Genomic DNA, 16011 nt, shown 5'->3' on the forward strand with positions numbered 1-16011 from the left:
TTAAAAATGTCCATTTATTTGACTTCAGAGTCCTGTTTGTTCAGTGTTTGTCATCCATTTGTTCTATTGTTAAGAAATTTCTAACAGGATTTATTAACTAGGAAGGGAAATGCATGGAAAACATTTCCATATCCAATATTTTAGGACTATTTCCAATTCGCTTTGAAGAATTTCTTCTAAAACTGCAGATTGACTATTAATTTATTTTCTCTCTCCTGAAATTTCAGTAAAATAGCAGTAAAGTGTAACCAACCACACAATGATAAATAAAACAGGAAACAAGAAATCAAAGGATAAGAGAATTCAGTAAATTCTTGGAAAACAAAATGCGATAAAGACTGACTGACTTATTAGCAGAGCCAGAACGAAGGAAGCTCTATTCTGAGTGTCTGCAAAAGGCAGTTCAGTGAGAAAGGCCAGTATCCTCAGAAAAGATGCTTAGTACTTGGAAGAACTGGTACTCATATTCCGAGATGATGCTTGGGACATTTAAAAAAAAAAAATTGGTTGCAAGTCTGTGTACAAAATCATTGAATTACCTTTTCCTGCCCTTACTTAAGCTAGCTGACCACTTTTTGTCCTTCTACCTTTTTGATCAGAGGGCCAGAGGTTAATTTTCTTGAGCAACTGAACTGGAAGATCAGACTTAACAGGGCACCAGGAATAACAGAAAGCCTGGGTTAGATACGTATGGGGTTGAAAATATGGGTTAAGTGAAAATCTGCATTCTGAATGTGGGCTCCACAATCATGTTTCCACAATGCTGGCCATGGGTATAGGCTCCTCTGCCAGGGTTTTTTTCTTCAGAGAAATTAATTGGTCTTAGAGAAAAGATCTCCAGATACTCACTTTTGGTTGTATCTTGATGAAAAGCCTGCTGGCCCCTTTATCATTCTTCAGTGAAGCCCACTAATTTCAAGTCATAGAAGTATACATGCAGTTTCTGTTCAACTCTTTATTGCCTACTATTAAATTTGAACTTAGAACCAGGATCACCGATAATTGAGGAAAATCTCCAATACATAAGAGATCAGACATTGTTAGGGCTGAGGGCAGGCAAATAAATCCAGGGATCACAAAAATATCCACCCTCAAAGGTAATTAACATTTTGAAAGAAAGTAGACGTTAAATGAGAACAGGATGCTTTGGGGGCGGGGGGGGGTTGTTTGTTTTCAAATTTTTATTTAAATTCTAGTTAGTTAACATACAGTGCAGTATCGGTTTCAGGAGTAGAATTCACTTACATGCAACACCCAGTGCTCATCATAACAAGTGCCCTCCTTAATACCCATCCCCCATCCAGCCCCTCCCCCACCTACCTCCCTCCATCAACCCTCAGTTTGTTCTCTACCATTAAGAGTCTCTTATGGTGTAAATACCCAGTAGTGCAATTGCTGGATCGTATGGTAGCTCCATTTTCAACTTTTTGAGGAACCTCCATACTGTTTTCCAGAGTGGCTGCACCAGCTTGCGTTCCCACCAACAGTGTAAGAAGGTTCCCCTTTCTCCGCATCCCCGCCAACATCTGTTGTTTCCTGACTTGTTAATTTTAGGGATCCGAAGGGGTATGTGCACCCTGATGTTTATAGCAGCAATGTCCACAATAGCCAAACTCTGGAAAGAGCCAAAATGTCCATCGACAGATGAATGGTTAAAGAAGATGTGGTATATATATACAATGGAATATTACGCAGCCATCAAAAGGAATGAAATCTTGCCATTTGCAACGATGTGGATGGAACTGGAGGGTATTATGCTGAGTGAAATAAGTCAATCAGAGAAAGACATGTATCATATGACCTCACTGATACGAGGAATTCTTAATCTCAGGAAACAAACAGGGTTGCTGGAGTGGTGGGGGGTGGGAGGGATGGGGTGGCTGGTGATAGACACTGGGGAGGGTATGTGCTATGGTGAGCGCTGTGAATTGTGTAAGACTGTTGAATCACAGATCTGTACCTCTGAAGCAAATAATACATTATATGTTAAAAAAAAAAAAAGATAGCAGGAGGGGAAGAACGAAGGGGGGAAATCAGAGGGGGAGACGAACCATAAGAGACTATGGACTCTGAGAAACAAACTGAGGGTTCTAGAGGGGAGGGGGGTGGGAGGATGGGTTAGCCTGGTGATGGGTATTAAAGAGGGCACGTTCTGCACGGAGCACTGGGTGTTATACGCAAACAATGAATCATGGAACACTACATCAAAAACTAATGATGTAATGTATGGTGATTAACATAATAAAAAAAAGTCGTCTTATGGTTTGTTTCCCTCTCTTTTTCCCCTCCCATATGTTCATATGAGTGAGATCATATGGTATTTATCTTTGACTGACTTACTTTGCTTTAGCATAATACATTAGCTCCATCCACGTCATTACAAATAGCAAGATTTCATTCTTTTTGATGATCTTCTTTATCCATTCATCAGTCGATGGACATTTGAACTCTTTCCATAGTTTGGCTATTGATAATGACACTATAAACATTGGGGTGCTTGTACCCCTTCTAATCTGTATTTTTGTATCCTTTGGGTAAATACCTAGTAGCGCAATTGCCAGGTTGTAGGGTAATTTACTTTTTAACTTTATAGGAAACTCCATACTGTTTTCCAGAGTGGCTGTACCAGTTTGCATTCCCACCAACAGTGCAAGAGGGTTCCCCTTTTTCCGCATCCTCACCAACATCTGTTGTTCCCTGGGTTGTTTATTTTAGCCATTCTGACAGGTGTGAGGTTGTATCTCATCATGGTTTTGATTTGTATTTCCCTGATGATAAAGTAATGTTGAGCATCTTTTCATGTGTCTGTTAACCATCTGGATGTCTTCTTTGGGAAAATGTCTTTCATGTCTTCTGCCCATTTCTTAACTGGATTATTTGTTTTTAGGTGTTGAGTTTGATAAGTTCTTTTTTATAAAGTTTATAAAGTTTCGCTGTGCAGAAACTTTTTATCTTGATGAAGGTCCAACATTTTTGCTTTTGTTTCTTGCCTCCAGCAACACGTCTAATAAGTTGCTTCAGCACTCTTCTAGGATTTTGATGGTTTCCTGCCTCACATGTACGTCTTTCATCCATTTTGAATTTATTTTTGTGTATGGTGTAAGAAAGTGGTCAGTTTCATTTTTCTGCATGTTGCTGTTGTCCAGTTTTCCCAACACCATTTGTTGAAAAGAGACTCTTTTTTTCCATTGGATTTTCTTTCCTGCTTTGTCAAAGATTAGTTGACCTTATTGGGTGCTTTGAAAAGGGACATTTGGAGCAAGGAACTGTCCTTGGAAATTAAAAATGATAGCCAAAGCAATTCACTAGAAGGGTTGGAAGATAAAGTTGTTGAGGAACTCACCCTGAAAACATATAACCAAAAGATAAATAAAGAAGAAAAAATAAAATTAGAAACTCAAATCAGGAGGCCTAACATTTTAATAGCTAGAGTTTAAGAAAACAGCTTAAAAGAGGGGCGCCTGGGTGGCTCAGTCGTTAAGCGTCTGCCTTCAGCGCAGGTCATGGTCCAAGGGTCCTGGGATCGAGCCCCACATCGGGCTCCCTGATTAGAGGGAAGCCTGCTCCTCAGTCTCCTGCTCCCCCTGCTTGTGTTCCCTCTCTTGCTCTCTGTCAAAAAAATAAATAAATAAAATCTTTAAAAAAAAAAGACTTGAGGTAAGGAAATTATTAAATAATACAAGAAAAGTTACATAAAAGGACATGTGTCTGTCTCTAGGTTGAAAGGATCCACCCTTTTTTAAAAATATTTTTTTATTTATTTGAGAGAGAGCCTGCCTAGAGTGGTGGAAGGGGCAGAGGGAGAGAAAGAATCTCAAGCAGACTCCCCGCTGAGTGTGGAGCCCTAATCAGGGCTGGATCCCAGGACTCTAAGACCAAGACCAGAGCTGAAATCAATAGTCGGAGGCTTAACTAACTGAGCCACCCAGGCGCCCCAAGAATCCACCCTTTAAATGAAAAAGATCCATACTGCCTTAAAATCAGAACAATATAGTCAAAGAGAATATATTATATAGCTGCTTCTAGCAATATAGTGGAATAGGTACTGTGAAGGCCTTTTTTTCTATTACTGGGCTCATAAGTTTGGCATGAGTTCTCAAAGAAGGGTAAGTTTGGTGCAGGTCATGAGATCCCCCCCATCTCTGGTCCTGGCAGAAGCAAATATACATCTTCTCTGGAGCAAATATCCATAATTTAGATAAGTTGGCACACTCTTTTGTAAAGGGCAGAAAGTAAATACTTTTTACTTTGTGGGCCATCCACGGTCTGTAGCAACTACTCAAATCTGCTATTGTAGTGCAAAGGAGTTACAGACAGTACCTAATGAACGGGCCTGGCTGTGGTCTGGTAGAACATTTACAAAAGCAGGTAATGGACCCAACTGCCCTTGGGGCATAGGTTGCTGGCCCCTGATTTAGAACCTCAAGGCTGTCCCAGATTAAGCTCACCCATATATGAGCTCACAAAATTATTAAATTCACAAGGAAACAAGCCACTTGAACGAGTCCAAAATAAGCAGCACATGAAGACTCCAAAAGACAATATGAGATACAGAAATTGCCACATCCAGATTATAAATGTATATGATAGGTTTTAAGGAAAAAAACGGAATCAAAAAGTAAGCAAGAAACAGGAACAGCAGAAAAGACCAAACTTTAAAAACAAGCCAAAACAACATTTAGAAATAAACTTAATGAATTTTTTTAAAGATTTTATTTATTTTAAAGAGAGAGAAGACAAGCATGGGGAGGGGCAGAGGGAGAGGGGAAGCAGGCTCCCTGCTGAGTGCAGAGCCAAACATGGGACTTGATCCCCAGGACCCCAAGATCATGAGCTCATCTGACACTTAACCAACTGAGCCACCTAGGCACCGCAAAAAACTTACTGAAATTTTAAAAATCTATCCACGGTGGAAGATCATGCTGCTGACACATTTAATTCTAACTCCCTCCTTAAATGTCATTAAAACAGCCAAAGAATTTGTTTAAGGCATATCTCAAAGACAAAAATAATGGGAGAGAAATAAAGCCACAAAATTTTGAAAGCTGGAAAACACATTAGTGGTGGTCATCTTATTAGCAAACCTGAGAAAGTTGACTTAGCCTGCAGTGGGGAAAGCTGGGAAGCAGCCTGATTTGCCCGACAGATCCTCCAGAATGCTTTAGTATTACAACATCTACTTTGGAACAGAATATAAAGGGATTTATTGAAAGTCTTATTAAGGAGGCACATACACACTAGAATGATAATATCTGTAAGTCTGGGGATAACAAGTGTAGAGTATGTGGAACAGCAGGATGTGTGTTGAAGATGGGAGTGTCCATTGATACAAGCATCTCAAAAGTAATTTAACATTACATAGTAAAGTATAATGTGCACAAATCTGCTATTTCACCCTAGAAAAACTCTTTAACATGTGCCAGGAGGCATACAAAAGTGTTCACGTCAGCATTGTAAGAACAACAACAACAAAAACCTCCAAATACCCATTGACAGGAGAATGGATAGGTAAATTGCACTGTAGTCACCCGATGGGGTATTATGTAACCCCAAAAAAGGAATAAAATACCAACATCAATGAATCCAGAAGTCATGTATGAAAAAGCAAGCCCAAAAGTATCATTTAACCTGTTTACTGAAAACAGGTAAATACAATATATTGTTGAGAGGTCCTTATGTATGTGGTGAAATTAACTTAAAAAGCAAGGAAGGGGTGCCTGGCTGGCTCCTTCAGAAGAGCATGGGACTCCTGATCTCAGGGTCATGAGTTCAAGCCTCATGTCAAGTGTAGAGATCACTTAGGTAAAAAACTTTAAAAAAAAAAACAAGCAAGGGAATTATAAGTACTTAATATAGAATTCTAGTTACTTCTGGAAGAGTAAGAAGATACAAACAGGGAGGGACATACAAGGGGCTTTCAAAGTATTAAGAGCACTCTATTTGTTACAAATTCTATTGCTTAGTAACAAACCACTCAGGCTTAGTGGTTTAAAATAACATTTGTTACTCTCATGAATCTACAGTGAGGACAGAGCTTGGCATAGACAGGTTTTCTGCACCAAGCAGCTCAAGGAGGGGTTGGAATTTTTGGAATCACACACATCTGGAGGTTGATAGCAGCTGTTTGCTGTGCCAAAGTAGCAAACATCTGGAAGAGCATGAAGACCAGAAATATGTCAGCCGTTCTTGGGAAAGGATATATCTCAGCAGCCTCCAGAGAATCTCAATGTAGAGAAGAGCTTACCCTGACAAGATTTCCTGATGGATCTTCGTCTAATGAAGTTGTTTATAAATTGACACAAGAAATTGTAAGAAGTTAAAACAATTGTAGCATTTTGGACTAAAAGATACACAACAGTGCAAAATAAAGAGACTTTTGGCCCTTCAAACTTATATGGGCTGGAAGAAGGCTAAGAAAACTACTCAGCTACAGACATGGGCTCCTTTCGTGAGAAATAAAGGGTAATTTCCATGTGGGTATTGGGATGAGTGTTGAGAGAGACAGAGACAGATGGAAGCCAGATAGTCTTCTAACCTAGCCTCAGTGTCTTTGTCCATTTGGGCTGCTATACAAAACACCACAGACTGGGTGTGAAACCGCTATAGAAACATAAAGATGGATGGAAATTAAGATGAATACACTAATGCTTCAGCAAACCTTGGCTTAAAACTGAACAAATTTTTCTCTTCCTCCTTCTTGAAGCCTCCTCCTCCCCTTCGCTTATTTTTCTGTAGAATCCTTTGTTCCGAGAACTCAGTATCTATACTGATATCTTTGCTGACCTCAGTGTATACTCAGTAATGAGACTCAGATGGCCAGCACGGGTGCTGGTCATGAGACCACCTTGAAGACATGACTAAACGTGTTTGGCAGCATGTACCAGATTCCTCTGAAAACCGCCCGGGGGGCACCTGGGCCGCTCAGTTGATCAAGCATCTGCCTTCTGCTCAGGTCTTGATCCCAGAGTCGGGCCTGTTTCTCCCTCTGCCTCTCTCCCCTGCTTGTGTTCTCTCACTCTCTCTCTGTCAAATAAATAAAATCTTTAAAAACAAAACCAAAAAACCACCCAGATCCTGTATTTTCCTATAAAACCCCTCAGCCTTTTACCCCGGGTGGGTCTGCAGTTTTGAAGGCGATAGCCTGCTGCAGCCTCCTTTGCCCGGCAAAGTAATAAAACTAGCGTTCCTCTTCGTCTCCAAATTCTGTCTTTGTGTTGTTCTGGCTCTGGAGCACAGAGGTTGGTTTTTGACAACAGGTCGCTTATAAGGAACATTTATTTCTCACCATTCTGGAGGCTGAAAAGTCAAAGATCAGGGTGCCAGTATGGTCAAGTTCAGGTGACTTCTTGACCGTGGGTTGCAGGCTGCTGACTTCTGCAGTGTCCTCACATGATGGAAAGAGCTAAGGATCTCTCTGGAGCCTCTTTTAGAGGCACTAATCCCACTCATGAGGGTTCCACCCTCATGACTTAAACACCTCCGGAAGCCCCCACCTACTATCACCTTTGAGGGTTAGGATTTCAACATGAATTTGGGGGAGGGAGCACACGTTCAGAGAATAGCACTAAGAAACCAAGCATCATCGGGGCACCTGGGGCCAGTCGGTTAAGCATCTGTCTCTTGATTTCAGCTCAGGTCATGATCTCAGGGTCCTGGGATTGAGCCCTGCATCGGGCTCTGCGCTGCGCTCATTGAAGAATCTGCTTGAGATTCTCTCCCTCCTTCTCTCATTGTCCATCCCCCCCACTCACATGTGTGCTCTCTCTCTCTCTCAAATTAAGCTTAAAAAAAAAAAAAAACAAGCATCATTGCTTCTTCATTGAGACAGACACAAAGGCCTCTCAAATTCAGAGGAAGATAAAGTATACTTATATTTAAGATTTATTTATTTGAGAGAGAGAGCACATGCGTGTAAGTGGAGGGCAGGGCAGAGGGAGAGAATCTTCAAGCAGACTCCTGGCGGAGCACAGAACCCAATTTGGGGCTCAGTCCCCCAACCCATGAGATCATGACCTGAGTGGAAACCAAGAGCCAGAGGCTTCACCCACCGAGCCACCCAGGTGCCCCTAAACTGTACTTCTTGATGGGAGAGTGGCAAAATTCTGGAACAGTGTAGCAAACCAGAATTTTTTTGTGGCCATTTTTGGAAAACCATCTGTCACAGATAGTATTCGCGTAGGCTCAGTTGTAGACTCTTAAGATTAAATACACACATATATATATTTCACAATATTTGATATAAAATGATCCTTAAATAGAAAAAATTAGGTGGTCTTAGACCCTCAGAATGCCACAATTTCCTGTATCTAGAAGAAGGGAATAAGTTCTTCAGAGGTTGTAAGCACAAATTGGCCTTTAAATAGATATGTACCAAAAAATTCAGTGAACTTATATTAGGAGAATGGAACATGAATGTGTGTGTGTGTGTGTGTGTGTGTGTGGTCAAAGAGCGAAATCCTCATCTTCTATGTTGGGAAGTCAGATAATACCTAAAATTTTAAAAATCTAGAAATAAGAATGTAATCTAGCATTATGTTAGTGAATACCAAAATAAGTAGTTAAAGGGTTGAAACAATTCAGACTGATCTTGGGAGTTGGAAATCGGATCAGGAAGCAGACCTATATAATTCTTTCGACCAGGTCTGTATACTAAATGTATTAAATTTTTAAAAAGAAAAAAATGGAAGAGCTAAACAGCAAATTAGATTGCAAAAGACAGAATTAAGATTTCTGGCAATATTTTTGTTCACATGAGGACAGTATTATTTGGGTTCTGCGTGTGCCTTTAGGTTTGGCTCTGTAATAATAATACTATTATCAAGTTAATGACAAAAATCAGAACCGGGTACTATGACAAAAGAGCAACCAGGGATCAAGAAATCAAATAAAATAATGTTGAAATTGAAAAAAAATCTATCAAGACTGTATGGACCATACCTACATAAGGAACAAATGAGTGAACTGGTACATAAAGGTGAAGAAGTGGCTCAGAATGCAAAATGCAAAGGTAGAAATGGAAAATATGCAGGTAAAATTTAAAAATACAGAAGATGAATCCAGAAGGACAAATGTTCACCTAATATCCAGATTTCAGAAATGGAGAGGGGGAAATTATCAAAAGAACAGTTTCTACAACTAACAACGACACATCTCCAAATTTAAAGATGGTGTTGAATTCCAACAAGGATCAACCAGAAAAAGCCCAAGATAAGTCCACGTGAAATTTCAGAACTTTAAAAACAAACAGAAAAATCTGAGAAACAAGTTTCTTGCAAAGGAATAAATCTAGTTGACCCTTGAGTGACACAGGTTTGAACTACATGGGTCCACTTAAATGCCGATTTTTTACAATACAGTACTGTAAATTTATTTTCCTTACGATTTTCTTAACATTCTTTTCTCTAGCCTACTTCATTGTAAGAATAAAGCATATAATACTTGTAACATACAAAACTTGTGTTAACTGGCTGTTTATGTTATCAGTAAGGCTTCTGGTCAACAGGTTATTAGTTAAGTTTTGGGGGAGTCAAAATTTATACATGGATTTTCAACTGTGTGGGGGGTGGTCAGTGCCTCTAATCCCTGTGTTGGTCAAGGGTCAACTGCATTAGATTGGCAGAAAGATTTCTACCAATGATATTAGATATTAGAGGGTAATGGAGCAATATTTTCAAAGTTATATGAGAATTCCATGCCCTAGAATTCGCTTTGAGCCTAGAATTCTATGTCCCTGCAAATGATCAGTCAAGAGGGAAGTTAAAAAAAAAAAAAAGGAAATTTTATTTCCTACACACATTAAAAAAAAAAAAAAGGTACCTACCAAAACAAATACAAACAAAACAGAAACAAGCAAACAAATGACAGAATTCTAAGGAAGAAAAATATGCAGGATCCAAGACTCATTCATATAGAAGCATGAATAATAATAGCTGTTCATCAGGCCTAAAGACAATTGATCAAAATTGGAACAGGAAATCAAAGTAGTCTGAAAAATTTATTCAAGAAGACATATGCCTCTTCTATTATTAAGAAGTAATTTATCCAACTCATGTTTGTTGTGTACTTATAATAATAACCAGGCAGTGGGTTAAGGATTTTATGTACCTTTTCTTATTTAATCCTCACAATGGTCCCATAATGTAGGTAATATTATTTTTTTAAAAAAGATTTATTTATTTATTTGAGAGAGCGAGAATGAGAGAGAGAGAGAGTACATGAGAGGGGGGAGGGTTAGAGGGAGAAGCAGGCTCCTCGCCAAGCAGGGAGCCCAATGCGGGACTCGATCCAGGGACTCCAGGATCATGACCTGAGCCGAAGGCAGTCGCTTAACCAACTGAGCCACCCAGGCGCCCTAGGTAATATTATTAACCCCATTTTACAAATGAGTAAAATGAGGCTAAGCACCTTGCCAAGTACAGCTAGTAAGTGACAGAGCTGAGATTTGAACAGACAAAAAATCCTAGGGAAGGGATCCTTAGAGAAATAGCTGCTGATAGCATGTCTAGAGCAGAAAACACAAGATATGCTGGGGATCCATCCAAAAGATTGGAAAACAGAATCTGGAAGAGATATTCGTACTCCCCTGTTTATTGCAGCATTATTTACATTAGCCAAGAGGTAGAAGCAACCTAAAATGTCCAATATGTCCATCAAAAGATGAATGGAGGAAGAAAATGTGATATATACATGCAATAGAATATTATTCAGCCTTTAAAAAGAAGGAAATCTTGTCATAGCTACAACCTGGATGAAACTTAAGGACATCTTGCTAAGTAAAATAAGCTAGTTGCAAAAAGACAAGTACTGCATGGTTCCACTTATAGCAACTATCTGAAATGAAATGTTATGGTGGTTCAGTGCATATAGGGTTTCAGTTTTGCAAGATGAAAAGGCTTAGAGATCTGGTGTACAACAATGTGCATATAGTTAACACTACTATACACTTAAGAATGGTTAGAATAGTACATTTTATGTTGTGTTTTTTGCACAAAAGAAAAAAAAAGATGCTAGGGAACCAACTTGTAATTTTGAATACTTAAATAAAAGAGAGAATCAAGCACCCATCCTGCCTTTTCTATATGAACTGTGTATCAGGAACCAGATAGTTGAAGGGAAGTGTCTCTTTAACAATTGTGACTAATGAAGAAGAAAATGAAATTATTTAGGCAATGCTCACCAATGTCTGCTAAAAATCACAAAAAGTGAAACACACCATGTATGCTTCCTGATGGAAAGATATCATCACCTATAAAATATACCTAAAAACATAAAAAAACCACAAATCTGGGCAAGCACCTAGGTGTAATTACAAATACACAGGAAATACAGGGGATAGAGGAACACAGGGACATGATCAACAAAATCCAGACTGTGGAACACTCTACTGGAGAAACTGCCAGTTTTTTCGTCAAATAAATTGGAAGGACACACACACACACACAAACAAAACGAAACAAAAACACAAGTTTTAAAGCATACTACGTAAAATAAAATAGACACTGGAAAATTGAAATATTCATTTAATATCCTTTATTATTTAAAAATTTTAAGTAACACGCACGATTTAGTTTTCTAATAAATTTTTAAGCGTTTTAATTTGAATTTTAACTTTGCAACTAAATCTTTGAGAGCAGATATTAAACTTATACTTTTCTATACATCCTCCTCGCTCTCCTACCTACACTAGTACATGTACTCATATCGAATGTATTCAATATCGAATTTGTTAATGGTATCTTGTTTCTAGGACAAGAAAGGATTTCTTGTCCTAGACACTGAGGTCCCTCGAGGAGGAACCTCCACCTACGGAAGCCTAGTCTGGGTGAATTCTCTACCACATGCCCCGCGCTTTAAATAGAGCCCCTAAAAACTTAGTAATTACCGTGCCTTCGCTTCCCAGGGAAATTAGCTGAGCGTTTGCCGGCAAACCGTAAAGTGGTCGCGCAAAGAAGCTCTAGCTCCGCGCATGCGTAGAGCCATCCCCGCCTTTCTTGCGCGCGTGCGCGAGCGGGAACTTTTCGTAGTGGGTACCGTCCTGCCGAGTGTTCGCTTCCTCCGGTGTGTTTTGAGCGTCGTACCCGGGAGGCTGGGCCTACGGGACAAGATGGAGCTCTTGCAGGTCCTGAAACGCGGGCTGCAGCAGGTCAGCGGCCACGGCGGCCTCCGTGGCTATCTGCGGGTTTTCTTCAGGTAGGCGGCCAGAGCCATGCTCTTGGCCTCTGGGATTATACTTGAGTTAGCTGGTTTCTTGGAAGGAGTCCCGGGCTTGGATCCCCTTGGCGAATTCGCAGCTCTTGTCAAGGACAATCTGCCCAATCTCTGCCCTGCGTCCCCAGGCCGAAGTGTGTGTCCAGGAGTCTCCTTGAGACAGGATCAGAGCCAGCTGTAGAGACAGTAAGAGTCGAGGGCGTGTGGGCTGCACCCCTGCCCGGCTTTCTGGAGAGTAGTGAGCTTTGCCCTACGCTCTGACCTTGGGAAAGTTTTTACCTTCACTGGCCTTCAGTTTCCTCCTCTGTACTAGTAAGGCATTGGCGGAGATGATCATAACGGCCCCTACTAGTCCTGACATTGGTTCAGTTGGAGGCGCAGCATCGTCCGCGGGAACCGAATCGGAGACCCAGAATCAAATAAAAGCCTTGGAGACATTCGAATCATTTTAAGATGAAATACTTTGGCTTTCAGATTTCCTGAGGTTTTTTGCTAACTGCAGTGCTTCATGGCCTTGGAGTAATAGATAAAAGTAGTCTTGTAACTTGAAGATATTGCACCTATATATTTAGTGTAATTTTAAGCATATCCGCTGAGTCGATCTATCTTTTCTATGTGTCTACATGGTACTGGGGGCGACTTGAGCAGGGATTCTAGAGTTCTTACCTGAAGCTGATTCTTCAGCAGTGGCTGGCTTGATCCTGAAGATGGAGGCTAGAAGTGTACAACTAGTGACCATCCCCACATCTCATTTTACTAGTCGATGCAGCAGACTTTGTTTCTGAAAGTTGTTATAATCACTGTATTTTGTGCTTTGAACAAAGAATCATTGTAAAATGTTTCTCTCTCTCTTTTTTTTTTTTTTTTTTTGGATATTCACAGGGCAAATGATGTGAGGGTTGGTACCTTAGTGGGGGAAGACAAATATGGAAACAAATACTATGAAGACAACAAGCAGTTTTTTGGTGAGTACAGTATTTTTTGGTATAAATAATGAGAGTGAGATTGAGACTTGATTTTTTTTTTTTTTAAGATTTTTTATTTTATTTATTTGAGAGAGAGAGAGCAGGGGCTGGGGGAAGGAGCAGAGGGAGAGAGAGACGCAGATTCCCCATCTGGGGGCTCTGGGATCGTGACCTAAGTGGAAGGCAGATGCTTAACCGACTGAGCCACCCAGGCGCCCTGAGACTTGATTTGACTCTATTTTCCATAATGTACAAAGAGCTTCTTTATGACTGTATAAACAACATACCTTTTTTTTTTAATTTCATGGGATTATGTTATGTATGTTGTTTGTAAATGGAAATATTTTTACTTAAAACTATGGGCCATTTTTCCATAGTGGTAAGTTGGATGTATCTATAGCATTCTTCTTTGTTTGAATTTTTGTGTTTTTTTTTATTAAAAAAATTAGCATTCTTTTTAATAGCAACACAATATTCCACTGTATGAAAGAATCATTCTTCTTTCAAGCACTGATATTTAGATTGCCTTCAACCTTATGCTATTAGAAACAATGCTGCAGTGACTCGCTTGTAACTACATCCACATTCATTTGTTTAAGTATTGTAAGAATAAATTCCTGGAAGTAGAATTGCTGAGTCTAAGTATGTACATTTAAAATTTTGATATATGTATATTGTGAGATTGTTAAGGCCCATCTCTATCATCATGGCCTAATAATTCTGTGAAACCTTTTCCAAGGTTTTTTCATCTGCCTTCACATTCCCCTGCCTAATTGGATTGTAGTTTACTTTTAGTTACTTATTCTCAAGATTGATGTCTCTAACAGAAGAAGCAAATCTTGAATTTTTTTTTTTCCCTGCAAAAAGCTTTATTGTTTCCATTTGGTCTAGGGCTTGGGAGAAGGCTTCAGGATAGTTAAGAAGCTGCCTAGGGCTGTAGGGAGAGGCCCAGGCAGATGCCTTAGCACCAGGGGGATGCCAGAGGGGCCCCTTAAAGGCACCTGGGCTCCAGAGAATCTTAGATGTGCTTGAAAAATCTGTATTTCCTTTAATACATAAGGTCGTATTTAAATAGCATTAGTTGATATTTGTTGATTATGTATTTACCTAGGAAAACTCTATAAAGGGCTCCTGGGTGGCTCAGTCGGTTAAGCATCTGCCTTCAGCTCAGGTCATGATCCTGGGGTCTTGGGATTGAGGCCCGCATCCAGCTCCCTGCTCCGTGGGGAGCCTACTTCTCCCTCTCCCTCTGCCCCGCCACTCCCCCTGCTTGTGCTCTCTCATGTACGTGCACATTCTCTCTCTGTCAAATAAATAAATAAAATCTTTAAAAAAAAAAAGAAAACTCTATAAAGTAAATGCAGATTACTTTTTGTTTATTGGCTTAAAATACATTACAGGGATGAATTCAGTATTTTCTGTTTGGGGGATAGGGGCAGTAAGGAAGAGGTGGAAGGAATTAACATTTATTATGCACTTTTTTGCCCAGTGCTAAACTAGATGTATGTGTGTGATATTTAATTTTCATAGCGACCTGAAGATGTAGGTATAATCATCCACTTTTTTTTTAAGATTTTATTTTTAAGTAATCTCTATACCCAGCATGGGGCTTGAACTTACAACCCTGAGATCAAGAGTCTCATGCTCTACCGACTGAGCCAGTCAGCGCCCCTATATTCATCCACTTTTAATAGAGAAACTGAGGCTCATAAAACTTATCTAAAATCCATTGATAATAAGTGACAAAGTCTTGATTAGAATCCAGGTCTCTGCTCAACTTAGTAGAATAGAAACATTCCTGTAAATTGTAATTAGGCCCCCAACTATTCCACAGAAATTTGTTAAATAAAGAATGCTGCCATACTGTTTTGATGACATGAGCTGTCTTACTTATCTGACCATTGTTTATAATGTTTGCTTATTATGTATGATCACCAATTTCCAAAAGGATCTCTGTGGTCATTTTAAAATATTTATATGGAAACATATGAGTATGACTGCTGTGAATGCATTTCTCCTGCCCCAGTCTCAGAAGAGCACTTTCTCTCCTGATACCCTGAACAGCTGGGAACACATTCCCCTACTCTCCTCTACTCCCTTGGCAGAAGGACAGGGGAGAAGCAAGAGTTCTCCACTGTGGGAAATGCCTGAGCCCCAGCCACAGAGTGGGTCTCAGTCTCAGTGTAGGGATTTTGCTCTTGAGGCTGCCAGGCTATTGATAAAAGCTTGCCATATACTTCCCGAGGCATGCCTCCACTAATATACCCAGAGTGCTCTTCCTCTAACTTTTCTCTTACGTAAGAGCACATAAAAGTCTTTTATTAATAAAAAATAGTTGTCTTCTTTGATATTATACAATTATGCTTATTTTTGTTTGTTTTTGTTTTGTTAGGTTGTCTTTATTTCCTCACATCTTTATAAATGTTGATCTTTCCACCCAGGCCGTCACCGATGGGTTATATATACTACTGAAATGAATGGCAAAAACACATTTTGGGATGTGGATGGAAGCATGGTGCCCCCTGAATGGTAAACTAAGTCAACATTTTATTTTATTTGGCTTGGCAGTATTTTTTTCATTACACAAATATTTGTTGAATATCTATTTATAAAACAGTGGTATTCTGAAAGCATCTGTCCCAGGTATGGTGACTGTGTAATAAAGAGCCCTAAAGCTTTGTGTCTTAAAACAACAAGTATTTATCTCTCATAGTTTTTATGGGTCAGGAGTTCAGGCAAGACACAGTCAGCATAGCTTATCTCTGCTCCACAGTGTCAGGTAGAAGACTCAAAGGCTGGATGCCAGAATCATCTGAAGACTTGTTCATTCAGTATCTGG

At 39.7% G+C, this 16011-nt stretch overlaps 1 protein-coding gene across 1 annotated transcript in view; it reads left to right on the forward strand.

Moving 5' to 3' along the window:
• The first annotated feature begins 12060 nt into the window (after window positions 1–12060).
• The window catches only part of NDUFA12 (NADH:ubiquinone oxidoreductase subunit A12), a 28579-nt gene continuing 24628 nt past the window's right edge, over window positions 12061–16011 (forward strand). The window contains exons 1-3 of the mRNA XM_021687528.1: window positions 12061–12189; window positions 13090–13172; window positions 15614–15701. Of these exons, the coding sequence (XP_021543203.1) occupies window positions 12104–12189; window positions 13090–13172; window positions 15614–15701 (257 nt within the window). The 5' untranslated portion in view covers window positions 12061–12103. The remainder of the gene's footprint in view (window positions 12190–13089; window positions 13173–15613; window positions 15702–16011) is intronic.

Source organism: Neomonachus schauinslandi, chromosome 5 (genome assembly GCF_002201575.2).
Source record: "Neomonachus schauinslandi chromosome 5, ASM220157v2, whole genome shotgun sequence".
Taxonomy (NCBI): Eukaryota; Metazoa; Chordata; class Mammalia; order Carnivora; family Phocidae; genus Neomonachus; species Neomonachus schauinslandi.